Below are 23,178 nucleotides of genomic sequence, written 5' to 3'. Positions count from 1 at the left end.
GTTCTCTCTCTTCCATTCTGGACAATTAGAGACACTGAACTTTAAAAAAAGCCTTAGTCCCATTTTTAGGCCTAAACAGGACTAAAGCCTGCCAGTTGATTTTTGGGCCTTTCTTTCTGGGTTGTGGGCAATGCAGTAGGGACAGACCTAAAAACGCATTTTTTGATGACCTACAATCATTCTTGTGCTTTTGTTTAAGACAGATTTTCACAAAACTGAAACCAACAGAGTCACATTGCAGAGAATCACTGCTTCACCCTTAAACTGGCCTGCTTCTGCCTGTCTTGCTCTTAACTGACTATGGTTACAGCACTGGGCTGTGGCAGGGTGGCAAAATAGCCTTATGGTGACATGTTTGATGAAATAGCTAGTTTGGCATTATACATACAGCACTTAAATGAATGCGACATGAAAGTCGTCTCTTCTGTGTGATGTTGTTTAGAGTTAAAAGGTGCCATGACTTTTGCTTGCTGATTGTTTATCTATGTGCAATGTGATTTGTCTACTTAACAATATTCTCTATAGTTAATTGTTAAGCTATTAATTGTTAATTGTATAAGCTATTTTACAATGCATGTGTAATCTCAAGACATAGACAAGATACTCAAAATCTCCTTCTTAACCTTAAAATACTCGACAACTTTCTTGACTTGAAAAATGGATGAATGCATTCGGTACAATTTTAGGCTTTTGCTTTCCAAGCGTCTTGTGCCCCATAGGTTCCATTATAAAATGCCATAATTGGCTATGTATTTATTTTTTTATTTATAGAACAACTTTCAAACACATTTTTGGATAGCAAATGCATACACATACAGTATATACTATGTTTGTGAAGAAATTAACTTTGTTTGCTATCTGTTAACCCTTTTAAGTGCAGGCATACAAGTCAGGAAGTATTAGGCCATAGCTAGTGTTGTCTTGGAAGGATATTAAGGTAACCCTTATGCCTGGAATGAAGCCTAAGGTTAGTTGACATTAACTCTTTGGTTAATATGATCCAAATACAAAGGCTCAGTTGAAGAAGAGTGAAGACAGACAAGACATTGAAGTATGACGTAACCCCAACAGAAACAAATACCTGTTTTCCACCCAGGCAATCTTTATAATGGTTGGTTGAAGTACTTTAAAAGTAGACACATTATAATACCAGTTTTAAACCAAATTAATGAGTAACAATAAAAATGACCAACAGCATCATCACCCGATCATTTTATACAGTATTATTAAAATTAGCTGTAATCATTGTTATGCTTCAGCCAGGGTTTGTGCGTGTTCTGTTTTATTGTTATTTATTATTTTTGAATTATTATTTTTTGTGATTTTATGTAATTTCTGAAAAAATGTCCTTATTTTTTTATGCTACAGACTGTGTCTTTCATATTATATATGTTTCTTGTGTTCTGTAGTGGGAGCCCCAAGAAGCAGGGCCACCATGATGTCACAGCTGAGGGACTGTCCTCCACCTTTATATTCTGCTAGATGAGATGGCTTCTTTCAGGCTGTCATTAAGTGTTATTTGGAGTTTTGTAAGTATTTTCTTTTCTTTTTATAGTCTGCTTTTTGTTGATTTTGCTTCTCGTTTTGGATTCTGGTTTCAGACTTTTGTATCGGGACATGTTGGTTCTGGATTTTCTTTTAGTAAAATCCTTTTCACTTTCTAGTTTTGCATTCTAGCTGTTTTCTGTTAAGAAATTCTACATATATACCATACTCTTGTTTGGGTTGTCACAACAAGCCAGAGGTTTACAGCTACCCTCACCCTTGTTGGGCATTTTAGTATATTTTGAGGTTTTATTGTGCTTCGAACTTTTAAATCCAGTTCCCCATTTTTATGGGCCTGTTTTATGATGAACCTTGCTGGTAGTAGTTGGGAGCTGGCTGCCTGGAGCAAGGCCATACCCAGACAGATCTGTGAAGGTCCTGGTCTGCTTTTTATGAAATTACATGGGCCTTTAATCCTTTTGCCATGTTCATGAACCAAGATCATAACAATTATGTATAACGTGTACATATTTCTGATGCCTCTACCTCCAGGAAATGGGGTTTATATATTGTAGCAGCCCAGTCACTGTCTGTGTAAAGATGGCAATTCTCTCTGTCTATGTGGGCTTCTCTCATGATGCCAGCCACATTAGTGTAATTGATGGCTCAAAACTCATCCCACATGCTCCTACAGAATGGCTGCTCCTCCACTGGCAGGTATCTAAACCCTCCAGCCTGGTCTATGGCAGTCACTAATGAGATTGACATAGTCCTTCACATAGCATGGTAAGTTCCAGCATGACAATAATTCTTGTTGAATATGACATAATGGCGATATCAGGTCTGAACTGTTTGCCCAAGTCCATCATCGGCTGCCACTCCTGAGTAGTGTTCAGCAGCTCTAGTGCTGTTTTTTTGCATTGTTTGGCTTCTCTCCAGTTCAGATGAAGGTTATGAAAGGCTTTATTGGTGTGGACTTTAGACTGTTGTTGATTTGTCCTTCTTGGTCCTTCCCTGCTCTCTCATTTATTTCAAAACATTTTATTCATACAAATATTTCATGACACATACACACAGGTATAAATGGAAGCACATTAGCTAGAGAGCTGCTGGTTCCCTTGTCATTTGCACCAATTTATTAACCGATGGCAGGTTAAGAAAACAGGCAAACAATTAAAACCTGAATGCAGTAGTTTTAAACTAAAACAGACAATTAAGGGTTTGGAATCATAAATAACAAGTGAACTAAAACTAAACCAAAAAAAACATATTCCTTTACTATTAACTTAATGGGTCATAATGAATTATTAAACTTGCAGAAACTGCAGACCTTCTGTACCACAGTTGAGTCCCCCTTCATTGCTTGGCTGTATGCAGGGTTAGGAGCTCCTTCCCAAACATGAGCCTGCTCTCTGCCAGATGTGCCTGCTACTTCTTGTTTGCCTCCGTGTATTATCTTCTTAAAATTTCTGACACCCTGTACAAATTCTTAATGTTGTGGGATTCAGCTGCTCTTCTGTTCTTTGTATAGGACTATCTGCTTTCTTTGTTTCCTCAAGTATAGATGTCAGTAGTTATATTTGTTATAATAGTTGTCATGATCTCCATTATTTTCTCCAGATGTCCTGTTCTTACTTCAAGAACCTTATCTATGCCACTGTCAAACTGCTTCTGCTCCGATATCTTAAAGGCTTGAATCCACTTCATTCTCCACTCTCTGACTTCCTGCTTGGAAGGTTCTGGGCTCTGTGGAGGGTCTCCAGGCCGAGCTCCTCCTCTCTCTCATCGCTAGACCTGTACACTGACCTGCACGCACTCACTCCATTTTATCTGCAATTGAATTTGGGCCTGTCTTGTTCTTGCAGACCTAATCACAGAAACACTCAATGCTTAGTGTCATTTGTTTATCGCTGTCTATCGTGAAGTTTAATTCTGTCTGACTGGGCTTCTCAGTATCCCCTACTTGAGCTTTCTAGGGGTTGTACTTCTTTCCTTAGATCCATAGCTGCCTTTGGCTTACTTCATTACAAAAAAATACAGTTAGGGTTTCTAACTCAACTCTTCCAGATCTGATGTCCTTCCATTTTGTTCTGTGTCTCTCTACTTGTCACGATCCTCCTCATGCTTGTTAGCCAGCAAATTCCTGACATTCATACGTTTATCTAGATTAATAGTTGTTAAGAAAAATCTCCTGATGTTTAGCATTGATCATCATATTGTCAGGGAAATATTAGAAGCTGGAAAATGATTGGAGATTTTCTTATCAAGCTGTAAAACGTGCCTCAGTAAATGAAAGTGGACTAATTGGATGAAAACAGGTACAATATTCTGAATTATAATGATTATCCCTCACAGAAAAAGATATCAGACTCATAAAATACATATTATTTCTTCTATTCTCAATTTATGTGTTCCCAGAACTGATAAGTCCAGAGTCCTGGGTTCAAATCTTAGCCCAGGCACTATCTACCTCCCATTTCACCATTTTCCATCCCCGACATGTTGTATTACTGCTAACTGTACATTGGCCCCTTGTGTGGTGTTTGTCTTACAAGGACAGGTTTAGATCTCCGCATTCCTAAACTGGACACAGCAGATTTGATAATGAATTATTTCTCTCTATAATATTATGTGTTCTAAATGCTGGGTATAAATATCCCAGCAGTGAAAATGAAGGGCTGTGTTTAATTACTGTGTTAGGATATTTATACCTAGAAGAATTATACAAAATGTAGACTAACAATTCATTGCATTGTTTTCCTGTTCACATCTTTAAACCAATGGTATCTATACTGTATATTGACCCAGTATGAAATTCACCAAAAAGAGATTATTCATGGTTTATAAGATCATCAGCCTTCTGGCTCATAATGTCATTTGTCTCCATATCATCTGACAGCACTTCTGTTGTGGTCTGCAGTGAATCACTGTTATGGACCTTAACAGCCATCTTTACATGAAGCATTGCATGTTATGGATGACTAGTGTTCAATTGTTCTTTGTCCATTAGTAAATTAAATAATATTTCAATATAACTGCTCTGAAAAGGATAATTTGATTTTAAAGTGTACTTTATGTTTAGAATTCCAGAGTAATTAATCCTCTTCTACAAAACAGTTCATTATTCCAGTCAGTGTTTAACATTATAAATGCACCCTCTCCAATAAAGGAGCTACGCATTCATTCATTTTGTGTAAAACTGGGATTTCATTAGAGTAGCAATATTTTACATCCCATATTTTTTAAACATAGAGGCATTTTGAATTTATATATATGTTTTTATTGACTCTCACTTTAATTCATGAAGACACAATGTATGCTGTAGACCAAAGTTAGATATAGTCTGTTGGTGCTTTGTGAGACATCTCTGCCATCGTGAGGACAATGACTAGCCTATGGCTATTGTTTCCTAGTTTGATTAGCAGTTAGGCTGAAGTCTATGTGTCACTAGACACTCAATGATGCACGCTTTTCCTTTGGGGTCTTGACATTTCCCCTCAGGTGCAATACACTTAAAAATAATGAAACAACTACATTTAAGAACTACCACTTTTCTCCCAGTAATACTGGTATGACACTCTGTACATCTGACAGTATCACTACTAGTATTAGTTTAGTTGTACACCAAGTCAAGTCAAGTTGGGGAGCATGCACTGGTACAGTGTATTGCCGCATGCAACACACAACGAAACAACTCAGGATCCTAGTTGAGAAACCCCTAGGCAGACACGAGGTTCAGTCCCACCCTCCGGAAATGACCCTCTATCCACCGCAGCCAGGTGTTAAGAGGGCGACCCCTTGGCCTGGTCCAGCAACTCGGGTACCCAGCAATGAGGATCCTGGGAACTGGATCACCCTCGGGTAATCATGCCACATGGCCGTAGTGCCGTAACTGACGCTCCCTGACAATGCAGGTAATGTGCCTCATTTGGAACTCCATGAGCAACCGCCTATTTAACACAAAGTCAAACCAGCAGTACCCAAGGACTCTTCGAAGAAACACAGTACCAAAGGAGTTCAGTCTTCATCTCAGGTTACTGGATAGTCCGTATCTCGCAACCATATAGCAAGAAAGGAAGCACCTGGGACTTCATGTATAAACGGTGCGTACACACAGAAATGTTGCATAAGAACATTTCCGCGATCAATTCACGCCACGCACATTTCCACGGTAGCTCATACCCTGTCGTACACAAGTTCTCTGTTCAGTTTTGCAGACTGGCGGCACCCAGCGTCAAAGCAGTGCTACTGTTCCTGTGTGGTTTATCTTTCTTTTTCAGATCCACATCCTTGATGCGGCTTTATAAATACACTGAAATGAATCGCATATTGCTTATTGGTTTAATGCATCTGATTGTAATTAACCTGTAACAATATAATGGTCCACAGAATAGTCAAACTGTTCTAAATACCATAGCTGCTTTAACGTTGTTACTCTCACTGCACTTTCTTTTTCTTCTTTCAGCTGCTCCCGTTAGGGGTTGCCACATCGGATCATCTTTTTCCATATTACTCTCACTGCACCACTCGGAGCAGCCGATTGGAAAGAGAATTATCGGTATACAGCATTAAGCACACGCTGCCTCAGCCATGCTGCCTATTGAACTGATTCTCACACGGCAAACGCTCCAAAACCTTTCCTGTATGGACCTCGCGGTTCAGAAACAGTTTCATCCCAAGAACTCTAAACGCAGTCAATCAGTCCATCAAGTGCTCCTGGTAGAACTATTTGTACTTATAAGTACAATTACCTCACTGTAAACTTGCGATACAGTTATAATATTGCACAACCTGATCCACTTTATAAAGCACGTATTTACATATGATGACAATATCATTTTCAAGATGAAATACAGCAAAATATGTTTATTATATTATGCAGATAAAACTTTAACTTCATTTAAATAATCTATATTGTTAATAATTAAAGTACACGGTGTCGCTATGCTAGCAAGGATCTGGCGCTCCGTTTACGGATTGTTCCTGCCTCGCATTGTATGCTTCACTGGGACTGGCGTGAAAGATAGAATAATTAAACATGTACTACAAAGATATTTTAATGTTCCCTAAAAGTTTTGAACAATCGCCGTTCTAATCTTACAGATGGCTTAACATCTATTACAGAGCTGATTGTGTAGCGATTGGGTATTTGGAGAAAGAAAAGGAAGGACAGGAATTGGAGGTTAGTACGTTTGAAAGAGACAGTACTGCTGCAATAAATTATTTAACTGAAGGTCGCGCACAATCACTGAGCCACCGTGTTCCCATGTTTACTAACATGCTTTAACTCCTATCATCATGAAAATTATATCAAGTATATGTGGCAATGCGGGTTCTGCTCCATGCTCCCATCTGCTGTTCGGGAGCCCTTGAACCCTACACTGTCGGTAATGTTACCGATGAGCTAGACAGTAAGGCAACAACATAGCAAGGGGATTGTACAAAGTGCAAAAGTGCTTTTATTTAAACAGAACAAAACAGTATTCAAATTAAATCAAGTGTAGTGTCTTAAGAAGAGTCTTCAATAAATAAATAATCCATAAAACAAATGTGGAGGTAAAAATCAATAAATAGAAAAAACAATCCTTTAAAATGAGGTTAAAAACAACGCTGGAAGCAGTCCTTTAAAATACCATTCAGAGCCAAGTGCTTTTACCCTAGCGTCTCTCCTGCTTCACCCATCTGGGCTCCGCAGCAGGTGAGATGCTCTCTCTGCAGCCGTCTTTCACTCCATTTCAAACAGGTCTGGAGGCCTCCCGATCCCGGCTTCAGTCATGCACTCATCCCAGACTCGAGACTTAACTTCCCTCCAATGGCCGGGACTCTCACGCTGGAGATTATCCTCCCAATTCTCCCGACTCCCGCTACCTTCCCGGCCTTACGCAGCCAGTCGCCCTTCACTGGTCACTCCTGCTACTCGATCACTCAACGGGAGTGACCACTACTACAACTCCCGGGTGTCGGCCTAACACCCAGACTTCCATACAGCTGCCTGCGAGAAATCACTCACTCGCTTGCTCGCTCACCCGCACTGGCTCTCTCTCTCTCTCTCTTTTGCGTCCTGCTTTCTCAGCCACCTCCATCTTTCTTTCTCTTTCTTTTTCATTTTTTTCTTCCTAGCCGACTTGTGCTTCTATATATCGAGAGGGCATAGCAGCTGCGGCAAATTAACAGCCCCAGGAACAATCACGGATGTGGGCAGTCTCTCACCTGTGCATTTAGGTGAGAAACGCCCACATCGCAAATCGTCCCGAGAACTGCTGCAGCCACAACCACCATGCCCCCTTGCTAAGCCGCGAGCGCGGTGATTATTTATTTAAAATGGGCCTTTGATGAGAGCTGTGGACCCGCTATACCACAGTATGCATCTCAGTATTTTAGTTATTCAGAGAGCTGTAATATCACAAATGTAATGGATTCTGTGTCCTGTCGGAGAAAGAGAAAGCCGGTTTAAGAAGCATGTAGTGATTCACACACATAGAGCACATAGAAGAACACATACAAAACAAAACATTTAACGTGCTACTTTAATTATGATGGGATTTGAGAAACTAGTAAATTAAACAATTTCAAAATTAAGTTTATGATGTTCTACTTTAATGACAAAATAAACTACATGATTAAAGTGGAAATTTCGAGATTAAAGTTGATATTTCGTGCTTTTTCCCCCAACTGTGTGCCTTTTTTTTGTCTATGTACCCTAATAAGCTTTCATATGACACTCAGACGGTGGGCTATGACTCGCATTTTCACGGCGACTTTGATATTTGACTTCTTTTTTATTTTGGGCACTGTGAGACTTTGTGAACTTGAGCTTTCGAGTTTCTCCGACACGCTATGTCACTCAATCAACTTCCTTTTGTTGTTTATATCACTGTTTAAACCAGCAAATAGTACGTTTTTCCTTGCCTCCACTTGGTATTCGCTGAAATTGTTCTATTTTTCCTCGTGGTTTTGCCATAAATAGGGTCTTGAGATACTGGTTGTGGACTACAATACACATGACATTGTACATGCAAAAGAACCTTCCTCCCACTATTTTAACATATTTAAAGGCAGTTAAATTCTTAATCTTAACCGTACTATTTTCTCATTGGCTTTAAACTGCACTGTCTGCACAGTCAATTATGTTGGGAATGGGAAGTACACTACTGGTCAAAAGTTTTACAGCTCCTCAGTTTTTCTTCAAATTTAATTGGTTGAAATGCAATGAATAACATAAAATGGTAAAAAGGTAAGCAATACACTGGCAGAGGTTTAAATTTAAATTTTAAGTTAGCAAAAACTGAAAAAGGGAAGTATGAGAATACTACAAATGGGCCTTCTTCAGGGAACAACTAATAGGTTACAACCTACAGATGTTCTGCAGCAATTAAAGTAAATTAAGATGAAGCAATCAATTTGTACAAGTGTCCCAACTTCTGTTAATTACTCATAAACCCTCTGTCAGTCTTAAAGCAGAGTTGTAAGAGACTGTGTTACTTCACTCTGAAGTACTACTTGGACAATTTTCAAGTGATAATGGCAAGAACATGGCAAATAACAAATGAAATGAAACAGAGCATTATTACCCTTAGAAGTGTAGGCCTTTCATTTAGAGAAATTGCAAAAAAAATCAAAATGTCAGTGAGTACGGTGTCCTACACAATTCAAAGGCAATTGGAAACTGGAAGAAACTCTTGATTGAAAGAGATCTGGTAGAACCAAAGTCACAACTCAATCAGAAGACAAGTTTCTGAGGATCACCAGCTTGTGTTATAGGTGCCTCACAGCACAGCTTAAGTGTGGTCAAATAAAGCAAGTCTCAAATTCTACTGTAAGGAGGAGACTTTGTGCTGCTGGTTTGACAGGGCAAGTGGCAGTAAGAAGGCCATTCCTGCAAGGACAAGTTAGGGCCTTGAAATGCCATCTGTGGACTATTGCGGACTAGAAGAATGTCTTATGGACCAAGGAATCAAAATTTGAAATCTTCGGTTTATAACGCAGGGTGTTTGTACATCGTCGCGTTGGTGAAAGGATGGTTTCTCAGTGTGTGACACCAACTGTTAAACATGGAGGAGGAAGTGTAATAATAATACATTTTATTTATATAGCACCTTTCCCACGCTCAAAGCGCTTCGAGTCTTATAAAGAAACAGCAGGTATATGTAACATTGGATACAAATGTATTCTGAATAGAACACTAAAACAGATAGATACAGGATATGCAAAGACATTCAATACTGTAGAATAAAAGACAATACTAAATTCAATACTAAAAAAAGCCTTGCAAATACCATAATTTGTGATATAACACACACACAAATTATATTGAGCATCTGGACAGGGGGAAGAATGAAACAGCGGACAAAATGTCAGGTGAAGTTAAACACCTTTCTGAACGGATGAGTTTTAAGTTGTTTTTTAAAAGAATGAATGGAGTTAGCTGATATCATTTATTGGGGGTCATTCCAAAATCTGGGTGCTATACAGCTAAAGGCCTTGTCACCCATAGAGTGGAGGTCAGTGTAGGGTACAACAAGATTGCTAGAATCACAGGACCTGAGTGGGTGAACGGGAGCATAGCGATGGAGAAGGTCACAGATGTAGTTCGGTGCAGGGCTATTTTAAGCTTTGCAAGTCAATAATAGAATTTTAGATTCAATTCTGTAAGACACAGGGAGTCAGTGGAGGTGAAGTAGGATGGGTGTTATGTGTTCACTGTTGCTGGTTTGGGTTAGGACTCGTGTAGCAGAGTTTTAAATCAATTACAGCTGCAATATTAGATTAGAAGCGGCACCTGCCAGTACAGTTACAATAATTGATGTGGGATGTGATAAAAGAATGGAGAAGTTTCTCAGCAGTAGGAAAGGAGAGGAATGAGTGACCATGGTATATGTTGTGGAGGTGAAAGTAAGAAAGTTTCTTAATGTGGTTTATGTGGGTGGAATAAGAAAGGGGGGAATCAAAAATAACACAAAGATTCCTCGAATGAGAAGAAGGTCAGATGAGATCACCATCAAGTATCTTCCATCTTAAGTTGTGCATTAGTGCCAAATTTGCAGGAATTCAGTTTTGTTGCAATGTAATTGTAAAGAGTTCTAATCCACCCAGGTTTTAAATCTAACTGAGGCAAGTTGTGAGCTGAGGAAGCCCTGATGAAGTTTCACTTTTAACATTGAAATTGAGTTGAGTATCATCTACAGAAAAATGATAACCCAGTCCATACTGTAGCTACCTATGATACAGCCAAAGGGAAGTGTAAAGATACAGAAGAGCAGAGGGTTGAGGTGTGATGATGGTCTGGGGTTCTTTTGCTGGAGGCAGAGTAGGTGACTTTCACAGAGTGACTGTCATTCTGAATCGAAAGGGTTACCACAGCATTTTGCAGCACAACACAATACCATCTGGTCTGTGTCTAATGGGTCAGGGGTTTATCCTACGGCAAGACAATGACACAAAATATACCACTAGGCTATGTGAAAACTATGCTCAAAGAAAAGAACAAGAAGGTGCTCTTCAAAGCATGGAATGGCCAGCACACTCCCCAGACTTAAACCCAACTGAGTTAGTTTGGAATGAACTGGACAGACGGGTGAAAAGAAAGCAACCTGCAAGTGCAAAACATTTTTGGGAAGTTCTGCAATAGTGTTGGGATGATCTTATAGACCAATATTTCATTTCCCTCATAGAACTTACAGAAAGAATGCCACGTGTGTGGTTGGCTGTTATATCAGAAGAAGGTGGCTACTTGAATGAATGAAAAATTTGAATAAATGTACATTTAAAGATTCCTTAACTTGTTTTTTTATTTGCCATTATTTGTTTGTTCGATGATTTGATTTCATGATACATTAAAACATTAAACTGCGTGCATTTACATAAAAACTGACTGGTAGTGTATGTACAATAAATTGAACAATATATACTCAATATTGCATTTTTAGTATTTTTGTGGCACATCCTGTTTCCAATTTAAATGGGGCTACGAACTTCCAAGTTCATCAGAACATGTAGTAGATAAGCATATCTCAGAAAACAGAATAAAATCAAGAAACATCCTGTATATAAATATAATGTATCATTTATTATAAAGAATATTGTCATGGAAACATGAATATTCATTAAATCATATATCAAGCCATGGATACATCAAAAACCACCAACAATGAATGTGTTACTCCAGATTAATTTAACATTGAACAATCATTCATCAGGCAACAGGTTATGATCCCAATAAAACGCACCACTAAACATTTTAAGGAGATAAACAATCAAATGCTTAGGAAAACACACTGAATTATTTTTAAACTGTTGAGACATACATTTTACAGGTACAACTCCCTTCAAGAGAAGATGCACCACCTTCCTTGTCCCTCATAGGAGTTACCCAGTAGCCTTGAAATCCACGTGTTCAGAGGACTGGACACTGGTGACTATAAAATTGAAAACCCCAAACATCATACAATGGATCCCAATAATTACATATGAAAAATGCTTAACATTAAAAAGTCATGTTAAGGGCAAACTGAAAATATTTATACAGAAAGATGATAAAAATGCCCAAAGATGGTGGACATTCAAATATTAATAAATTCCAAAATGAGATGAAAAACCATTTTAATTAATGGAGTTCCTCTATTAGTCTTGTTGATCTTCATAATTTAACCGTGTATCCATTTATTTTCTGAACCTGCTCATCCCAGTTTCAAGTCGCAGGGTGCTTGTGCCCACACCAGCAGCACCATGGGGCATTCATGCTAAAATTCAGTCTTTCATATACAGCCAATTTTCAATCAGAAATGAACCCATTTAGACCCGGAAAGTTTATTATCTCCAATCTACATGAAAACATGAGATTAAACATTATTCCTGCCCACAAATACAAACTACATTTGGAAAGTAACATATTAAAAATACCAATTTTAGGTGTTGTGTTCCTGTAAGGGAAATATGAGGAAAGCAAAGTGACAGGAGAAAGACAATGCAAACATGAGGAAAACTTGGACATGTGACACAGATTACCTCTGGCCTATTAATTGAACTCCTAATTCTGGACCTGTGAGGCAGCAGTGGTGAATGCTACCAAGCCATACATCATGATTTATATTAACAATAAAAAAATATTATCAAAAAACAACAAGAAGTGAGGTAGGATGCAACATTTTCAAAAAGATATACACTATAAAACTTCATTATATTGTACATAAGATTGAATGAATATGAAACAAATGGCCCAATCAATTTTAATTGTCTGACATTCTATAAAAATAAATAAATAAATAAATAATGTGTAGTTTACTTTCATCAGTAATTAACCAATCAAATTATCAAAATGAAGTGCAAAGTGCCCAGTTATATGTAACCTTTACATTGTCACACTACTTAGAAGAGAACAAATGTTATAACAAGAACACATTCGTAAAATGTAGTCAACTTTAAAGAAGAATGCAGTACAAACATTTTACTATACAATATACCCTGATCATTACATGTAGGTACGAAACACAAAAAACTAAGTTAGTGTATAATCTGCTTCAGGCAGGCAGTGTGGCACAGAGCCAGCTCGGTTCCTATCACTGTTTCACTGTGGGACCCTAAGAAAGTCACCTAACCGTCTCATGCTCCGACTCGTAAAAGAAAGATTAAACCGTTGTACAATGTATCAATACTTGCAAAGGACATTGGAATGGTGTTCACTATTGAAAGCTGCTATATAAAGACTGTTAGTCATATTTTGTTAAATCTGCTATGGATGAAATTTTTGGGACATTGATGTTTGTATTAGGAAATGATGATTGCAACGTGGTACTCTTCTTGTCATAAATCAGTTTAGAATAGTTTTTCTACGGACACTTTGCTGTAGATGTGTTAATTATTAAATGATTCTATTTCAGCTATTAATAAAAAATGTATATGTGAAAAATATAATTTTTCTTAAAAACAGTAAAAAAAAAATGTCGAGGACATTTCAATTCAATTTTTGACGAGTCTACTTCTAAATTATACCAGATGCCACCTGATGCAATTCAGATGTCTTTTTCCCATCAACTAAAAACATCAAAAACGTTTTAACTTTTTGCATCCAACTGTGTTTTATCATGTGCCCGGACCTAAAGTACATGGTATTCCCCACAGAAATTACTGCAAATTGCTCTTGCAAAAGCCAGCATTCCCAAAACAAAGTTATCAAGTTCATTATTAACATTCCTACAAGCCATACTTCACTGGTAAAAGCTGTGATCAATACATTCCAAGGATCCAAATCATAGCTTAAGTAAAAATAATACAAGCTTGAAAAAATAAAAATCACGTGAGAGACTGCAAGTTCCAAAATAAAAATGATAAAGATTCTGTGATTGTCCCTTCCAATGCAGTTGTGTAAAAACAGACAATGGTGATCATAATCCTCGACACAGACACTGCAAAGCTTGCAATGCTTTGTTCGTTCTGGTTGAAATACCTAAAAAAAAAAAGAAGAAAGAAAACATGTTTCACATTCAGGTTTTTATGGGTGCGTAACAAAACTGGTTCAATTTGAATCATCAATCAAACAAACACAAAACAAGATTAGTAATATTATTAATATCTATATAATAAAAGCCCAGCGGGCTTACAAGGTCCGCGTTCCTTTTGGCTGTATAGCCACCCCGTTGAAAAGCCCCAGTCCGTCCCCTCTCAGAATTCCTTCTGATCGTTCTTTCCCCTTTGCTTTTATTTTTCCTGTTCCCAAAAATCTTTTCAAAACAAAAGTAAAGAAATAGAGCGTCACATTAACGTCTTCTCCCCTCTGCCTATTAAATAATCAATAAAATGAAAAAAAAAATCACGAAAGAAACAGAAACCACAACCTACCCTTACAGCATCCACCGCGCTTCTGGCGTTACAGCCAAACACGTGGTGTATGCAGGTTATGAGGTGTGACACTAATTAACGCCCGTACTACAACAGATTATATTGTTCATATACTATTAACTATTTACAGGGATCAACTCTTTTGGGGAAGTTCATAACAACAAAAAAAAAATTTGATTATAAGTAACATGTGCACTTGAGTATTTCGAGCCCCGCGTATGAGTCGGATGGTTCCCCTGGTCACCAATTCGTGTGTTTCACTATGCCCACTATGCCTTTCCGTCTTCAGCTACACATGTGCACTTGTACGGAGGAGACCTTATGGAACAAAGCCAAAACGAAACGCAACTAAACCTGCTGTTGCGAGAGAGGACACATTACAGCGTGATCACGAAGCAAAGAGGCAAAGGCGTGACAGTCGCTCGCAAGAAAAGGACACTCAGCATTCACACAGATTAGCTCAACAACGCGTCTCTGCCGAACTGAAACCCCTACACAGAGAGAAGACAGATTACACCATGATCACGAAAGAAGGCAAAACTGTGCCAATGAGACACCCGACGAGAGGTCCTTACGATTGAGTCCTTCAACTGTGGTCATCCAACGCGCAGCGTAGCGCGCTCCAAGTTGCTAGTACTTAAATAGTCGGCAAGTAAAAATATATTAAAGGATGAATAGCATTGTGGAAGTTGCAAAAACATAAATAAGTAATCAGGTTGGGATATTTTTTTGGTATTACAGAAATAAATACCTATGAAATTGAACACTAAAATACACAAAGATGGAGTGATGCATTTTTTCCAATATCTTTAGAAAAATTACACGATGTCATGTGTCTCAACTTACAATGCCTTTCCATTAATTCTAAACAAAATCTAATCTTGCAAAGCTTTAAAAATATAAACTGAAACATCCTTTACTTGATAAATTCTTCCCATGCTAAGTTAATAATTGTCAAGAGTTACAGCTGTAAAATCCATGGCAGGGATCACAACCAATTGTGTAAGCCCACAGGTGGCAGCTTTTGGTGCTTCTTTTTTTAAAAGACTGATCAACACCAGTGAAGCTTTTGGTGAGAATGAATTAATGGTCAGAACCTTCTAAGCTATGCTATTGGATGTAGGTGAAGTATTCTAAAAGTACTACTTGAGGTTATGCATGAATGAAAGCTGCTGTTACAAGTGAGGTCGGCACTTACTCAATTGGTTATTTCTAAGATCAAACATCTCTCGCTTTCTCGGTCTCATATATCTTTGTACACAATATTTTATCAGAGAATTAGAGGGAAGGATGTGTACATTCATTAAGAGCAATTATAACACCAAGATATAAGTCTGAAAGGTGTTCAATGCAAAAAAGCAACATCACAGCAACAAAAACATATAAAATAGATGGTCAGTTTGATTTTCAACTAAGTTTTCTATTTCATTAAAAAAATTAGAAAATAAATACCATGATAACAAAGTGTAGGATTTTGATAAATTTTAATTGTCCTATTTAGCAATTTTTAATAATGGTCTAAATATATATATACAATATGTTTTTGAACTAATAAAGTGGGTATAGAAAACAATCAGCCCCCTTTAAAATGTTCACATTTTGCTGATTTGCACCCTGAAAGGAAGACACACACAAAAAATATTTCTCCAACTGTATTTACCCAATGCAACTTATAATAGCCAAATGAAAGATATAATAGCAACATTTCAGAAAACAAAAATCAGGTATTTTGAATGATGGAGAACTCATTTAAGTTATTACTTTTATTTTTTAGCTTTGTTTTGACATAGTTACTTACTTTTCCCATCTTGTTATTTTAATGGTTATGGGCATCGCCATGTTGGTGTTCTGTTGCTGCTAACAGGCCTTTGCTGTGAGTATGGTATTGTGGGTGTTGAGCTATGTGATGTTATCAAGCCAGTGTTGCATATTTGCTGGTGTCCAAGATTATGGATAAACACCAAAATGTACAGTGAATAACTTCTTTAGTTTTTAAATTGTGGAATGAAATTTTGATTTTGAATTTAGGATTACATATTAGGGTGTGCCACAATATACTGGAATCTTTTTAGGTTCTGAATTGAGCAATGGTTAACAGACTATGAGCGTGTCAAGTGATTAGGATTTGGTGCCAGATTTCTAGTCTCCCTACTTCTGACCCCTGCTTTTGCTTTCGTTCTCCTCTTCTGATCCCTGCCTCATAATTATAGCTGCTGTGGCTCAGCGACAGTACAAATGCAAACCTGGCTATATTGTGGTACTTGCCATTGTTCCCAAATTCTGCATTAAAATTTGTTTTTAGTGTGTTTATTAAAAAATGCTCCTCTAAAATTTTTTAGTAAATTTGGCTGCTATCCTAAGAAGCTTCCTATGTTTGTACTGTAATATTTAATTAGTGATCCATTATAACAGCACTATTTTCCACTATTACACTTGACGCACTTAAAACAACAAAATATGTGTTGATTATGATTTTGTTTTATCTTTCAAAATTTGGATACACTTTTATACTATTCTGTATATGTTTGTGTAAATAGTTAGACATTATCACATTAACGGCAGTGGGGAGTAGTGGCTGGGACACGTAAACTGACTCATAGTGTGAACCAAAGCAGGTCATGTAGTCCACCTGTGGGCCAACGGCAATGAGTATAAACAAATGCACCTGATCTTAAAAATCTTTCTGTTGTCAGATTAGACATCTCAGACTCTACTGTAGAACACCCAGCAGGGGTCACCATCTGTCCTACCGCAGGTCTCCAGAACTGTGACTGTGTCTGACTTTGCCTTTTGGCTTTGTCTGTGGAACCCACAGATGCTTATTTTCCTTAATCAGCTGCTGATTGGAGTTTCTGTTTTCCTCTCTACTGTTGTCAACTGGCTATAGTTCAATAACATAATGAAAGATCAGATATTGCTGGGCTCTATTTATGTTAACGGGTTTCAAACTACTTCGTTTTCCTATCAGTTTAAGCAAATCTGTGCCTTTATGTATACTCATTATGTAATTGGTAAATTGTAAAGTTTATAAATGCATTTACCTGGGACTTGTCATAGCCCTCTGCACCTGCACTTAGCAAACAGTGCCATACAAAGCACTTTGAGCTACATTTTTTGTATGAATATGTGCTATATAAATAAATTTTGATTGATTGATACAAAAATAAACTGAATCTCAAAAAAAACTGATCTAAACATAAACAGCATTTGCGCAAGGATGTAAACGATTCCTTCAGTATACTGTATGTACTATTGAAAATGTCGGAAAGGCATAAAAAAATTACTACAGTATGAGTATTCATGCAGTAAAGTCCAAGAGTTGCATATCCTAATCACAGTTTAATCCTATCAGATACAAGAGAACTGCTGAGAATCAGTAACTCTGACTTATTTTTTCTATCCTTCAGAATTTATAGCGTATATACTTTTTATGATTGTTATTAAAATGCACAAAATTGTTTAAAAGACAAACCAAACAATACTGATGAGATACAAAAGTTCAGTGCAAATGGCAATGACAAAAGTTTACCATACAGTCTATTTTTAAATTTGTTTCATGTGGGCAGTAATCTCCTTCACTACAAGATTATTTCATAGTACTACTTATGCGGTAAAGGATTATTTATCCTGGCTGCACCAAAATATAATAATAATGAATTAGAAATGTCATGGATGAAACAACCTATTTTAATATGCAAAAGATAATGAATAAATGTGTCTGCTCACTTGTTTAACTTCTGTTGTAGAAAGATTGATGGGGAATTGACACCTTGGAGTTTTTGAGGATCTCATCTATGCTCTGATTTAATAACCCTTGATTATTTCTTTAAAATACTTGGAAGTCAAATGAACGTTACTGCTTAATGTACAGAACACTGTGTGGTATATTCACGGGTGTCACTGTAAGTTCACAATACTATGTCAAATTTAACTATATAGAAATGTATTGCATTTGCTTGTCATATTTCTTAAATAGTGACTGTCAAAATTATTCTTAAAAGAAAGGCTAACTGAGATGATCAGACACAAATACAAATATAATTTTTGACATAATTACCAACAGTATTAATGTCACACATAAAATTAACTCCTTGAAATGTCTGAAAGTTTTAGCATGGAAGTCAGATTTGGTGAGCATGGCCGTAGCTTTTGCTTAAAGAGGCTGATATGAAATGTGGCTGTAGGCATGCGTACAAGACTGAATAAAGAAGAAAGGAGGATAAACACTAAACTCACATAAATGCAGCTGGGGGAGCTGGATTACCTCTCAAGAATCTAACAATTCAGTTTTAAAACTGAGCGTATTGAAAACTCCACCATCTACCTCAAACACGAAAAAACTGCTTGAAATTTTACTGAACACATAAAAAGTAAGACTGATATTCAAAAAATTGATTTTCATTTCATATTTAAGTCACATTTTTATATGTAAGCAAAAATCAATTTCTTCATTTTATTACTCAGTGAAGAGTAATATACCAACAGAAATTAATTGACTTTGGTAATTATTGTAAAAGTTATGTTGGTGACAAAATATACAGTAAGTGCTGACCAGTATAAATGAAACTTACAAGAAATCTTCAAATTCCTTTATTCCTTTAGATAGATAGATAGATAGATAGATAGATACTTTATTAATCCCAAGGGGAAATTCACATAATCCAGCAGCGGTATACTGATACAAAGAAACAATATTAAATTAAATAGTAATAAAAATGAAAAGAATTAAAATAAAATAGCCTTGTCCTTTGCAACAGGTTATGTTTATTTTAAGACATGCAATGTGCTCTCAGCACACGTGACACATATTTAAATGTTTAATAGGGGCCTTTTTAGGAGAGTTTTTGAATATGCTCTGTGTCAGACCAGGTAAACAAGCACACCTTTGCAGCTCACAAGCACCACCCCTAATTTAAGCAGCATCTTCATGAAGTGTTGGGATGGTTTAGAAATGTGACACTCGCTGAGCTGTCTATTTGTTCCCATCTTGTTTTAAGAAAAATTCACTCATGGTTGTCTCCAGACAGCTCAAAGAAACAAAAAATAGCATAATATTCTCAAAACACATAACTGTGAACATATACAAACACACATCCACACTCACACTGGGCCAATTCAGAAATTTTAATCAACACAACTAGCATGTTGTTAGGAATATGGGAGAAAATACTTGGAACACCCACAGGAAAAACCTGCATAGGAATAGGAAAACACAACCCAGTGTGCCATACTTTTTAAGCTGAAAAAGGTCTACTCCTCATAATGAATCTAAAAATGTTAAACTGGGAATGTACATTACAGTTACTACACAAGCACATTAGGTAAATGTTTTTGTGATGACAGATGACATTTTTTATGACTTATTTCAAATGTTCCAAACCACAATAAAAATAGTCAAATAGAAGGCAGCTGTGCATAATAGTAATGGTTCACCTATTATATGACCTTATTACAAGTTTGATTTTGTTTTGAATAATCTGTTACAGTCTTATAGTGAGGAGAATACTTATTGTATGTCCCTTCACTCATACATTATACAATTCTCAGACATATAATTCATTTCAAAGTGGTAGGGAGCTTTACCCTGTCCTGGTAGTGTCAGTCATAAAACAGTAGCCAGCTTTGGACAGGGTGTCAGTCCATTGTAAGATCCACTCATTACACACTTCTCACACAAGACCAGTTTAGACACTTCATTTAAGCAAATACTCAAACTTTTAGGAATCTAGGCATAAAACTGGAGTAACCTGAGAAATACACACATAAATCCTTCCTCACACGTGTGACATGACACTGGATTTGAACCAACCATGTTGAATCCTTGAGGCAGCAGTTATAACTACTTCTCTCTAGTATCACCCTCTTCATATGTATTGTATGCTATATGTGCAATGACATGGGGAGAACAAAATGAAAGACACTATATGAAAAACATAAGTCTCACAGATACAGAAACTTGTTTTAACTTTCAAAGCAGTTACTGAGTGGTGTATGAAAATTAAACTCAAACCCCTGTATCCCAAGCTTTGGCACTTGGTATAACTGACTTACTAAATAAAGTTCCTTTTTAATGCTGAATGCAGGTATAGTTGATGTCTTAATAAAAGATAAAAATTATGGATGCATGTTTTATACTTATTTGATTAGCAGACACTTTGATCTAAAGTGATTAACAAAAGAGGTCAACATAATATGTAAAGTTATATGAAAATTGTATGAGAGAGCAATGGGAAAGTTATTCACACCTTCAGAAAATTCAAACTGAACTACAGACTATTCTCTCTATTGTAGAAGTAAAGTTGGACAGTTTAACATCTGTGGCAGAGCGACGGGCATTAAGCAAACTCCTGCCAATCATGAAGAATCCACTGCATCCACTGAACAGTGTCATCTACAGGCAAAGGAGTAGCTTCAGTGACAGACTTTTGTCATTGTCCTGCTCCGCTGACAGACTGAGCAGATCGTTCCTCCCCCACACTATGCGACTCTTCGATTCCATCCGGGGGAGTAAATGCTAACATTACTCAAAGTTATTGTCTGCTTTTACATGCATTTTTATTGCTATTTAATTTAATATTGTTTTTTGTATCAGTATACTGCTGCTGGATTATGTGAATTTCCCCTTGGGATTAATAAAGTATCTATCTATCTATCTATCTATCTACACTCAGGCTTTGTACATTGGAAGTGGTGATTTAAATAATCTTACGGAAGGGAAATGATGCTTTACTTTTTCTAGTATTCTGAATTGTGTCACAAAATCTTTTATCCTCTTATTATCTAAACAGTGTAGATTCATTTTCCCTTGTGAATGTAAAAATATGACCATACTGCAAGATAAGCAATAAAAAATAGCACAATACACACCCTTGAATGAATATGCACAAATTAGATTTGGTTTTCTTAGCAGTTCACCTACTAAAATCACAGGAAAACAAACATTATGCATAAAGTACTACAATTTACATACCTCACAGTAAATGCAAAATACGCTAATGTTTTTGTTTGCTTCAATAAGATCCACAATTTTGGAAATTTTGGTGTCCACTCTTTGTAATTGTCCAGGGTTTTTTGTAAGAAGCAATTTAAATGTCCACACTGTCACAAAGAAATGTGTGCTTGACAATACAATGAGGATATGTCTAGGCCAAAGAGGTAAAACTAGTTAAGGAGACAAGACTTAAGTATAAAACAGAGAACTGTTTAGTAAGACTACTAAAACTAAATAGGTTTGTAATTACTGCATAAAATCAATGCTTTAAACAAACACACTCTAGACATAAAGTGATTCTGCTTACTATAAAATATTGCATGTAACCACTACTTTAAGTGAAATACTATGCATGTCACTGCTACCTATTGAAACAATACAGACATTGATGAACTATGATGATGTAATATGATTAGCACAAGGTATAAATATTAGATTATTATATGCATATATAAACTATACTTTAACAGATAGTAAAGGATATATAACATAATTTTGCAATAAAAACAGACCAGTGTGTGAAATATTCCAGCACAGAATGCACCTAGGTATACTGGATTTGGTGTCCTGTAACAAAAATTAGAAAACAAAGACATTACAAAAAAAACAAAGTTAAATTCTAAACTTAGAAAGTTTGTACATAAAGAGTACAAAGCAGTGACTTGTGTAAATTCATGTATTCCTAATACATCAAATTAGCTTAATGGCTTCCTCCTATTACTGGTTATACTGACACGATTGCTCATCTTAGACATCAAAAACAAACTGAAGTGTCTACTACATTTTCAATTGTGAAAACTTCTAAAGACATAAAGATGGGACTGGTGTCTGTGAAAATCAATAACCTCTTGCTGGAGCTGTGCATTTCGACTTTATCAAGAAGCATATTCAGTTATTAAATGAAACCAATTTAAAAGTGAATATGGACTAAAACAATATTTGAATACAATAAGCATTTTAAAACTGTTTTTGTAAAACATTAAAAATATATCACTCAAACATGTCAAGGCAAAATGTGACTTTAATGGTAAAATAGGTTAAATAACTTTCAGCACATGCATAACTGAAATACCTGTTGTACAAGACAGCAGATGAGTAATTAAAATTAACATCAAACTTTGTAGAGAGACTGATTCTGCTTTCAGCCTACAGAAATTGTACACTTTTCCTTTACGTTATAAAACTACGGAACTTAATTTCCTTGTGATAAAATATTGATGCCCATTTCTTAAAAGGCAGGAAAAAAAATAAAGTTTCACCTTAAAAAAACTTTCTATAATAATTATTCACTCACTAAGTCAAGTGCTTTGAAGTAATTTACATGTATTACTTGGTAATGAAAATTTACGTCATGTTAATTCTTGTCCAAGAGACTCTGTCAATCCTTAATGATTAATTTAGACAAATTCAAAAACAAACCTCTGAATCCCATTAATTCTGTGGTACTGGAAGAAAATCATCCTTGCAAGAAATATAAAAAACAGGGTTCCACAAACTGCCCCATACTTTCCCAATGCTGAAGAAACAAGTAAAACAAGTGCACCACTAACAGCAGGGAACATCAAAGTCCAATAGTACATACCTAAAAAAAAGAAAATTGCACACAAGATTATTTTATAGTGTCCTGTAGCGATATATGTACAGTAGATACTGTGCTGCTTTTCCATACTTTCCATACTGTAATGAAATTACTTATAATACATTTTTTGAAAGTGCTAACATTGAAAATAACGATGGCTAAGCTTGTTGTTTAGAAAGAACTACTGTATAAATTCCCTAAAATGTAATATTGCATTCAGTATATTTTATATGGACATATATTGTAATGCCAGACCAATCATTAGTCATTATTTATCGAGCAGCAATAT

At 36.4% G+C, this 23,178-nt stretch overlaps 1 protein-coding gene across 4 annotated transcripts in view; it reads right to left on the bottom strand.

Annotated features, from left to right (window-relative positions):
• Positions 1-11,529: 11,529 nt before the first annotated feature.
• si:ch211-223a10.1 (ankyrin repeat and protein kinase domain-containing protein 1) overlaps positions 11,530-23,178 on the bottom strand; it is a 34,851-nt gene continuing 23,202 nt past the window's right edge. Inside the window, exons 7-10 of one of the 4 annotated variants that reach the window (XM_039774017.1) lie at positions 22,730-22,892; positions 21,795-21,877; positions 21,290-21,474; positions 11,530-13,927 (exon numbers count right to left, since the gene is read on the bottom strand). In XM_039774017.1, coding sequence (XP_039629951.1) covers positions 13,463-13,927; positions 21,290-21,474; positions 21,795-21,877; positions 22,730-22,892 — 896 coding nt within the window. In that variant the 3' untranslated portion in view covers positions 11,530-13,462. Of the gene's footprint in view, positions 13,928-21,289; positions 21,475-21,794; positions 21,878-22,729; positions 22,893-23,178 lie in introns of those variants that run through there. The other 3 variants (XM_039774027.1, XM_039774040.1, XR_005636124.1) reach the window with 3 other exon arrangements.

The sequence above is a fragment of the Polypterus senegalus genome, chromosome 1, assembly GCF_016835505.1.
Source record: "Polypterus senegalus isolate Bchr_013 chromosome 1, ASM1683550v1, whole genome shotgun sequence".
Classification (NCBI taxonomy): domain Eukaryota; kingdom Metazoa; phylum Chordata; class Cladistia; order Polypteriformes; family Polypteridae; genus Polypterus; species Polypterus senegalus.
This window is presented reverse-complemented; position numbering and strand designations above follow the sequence as displayed.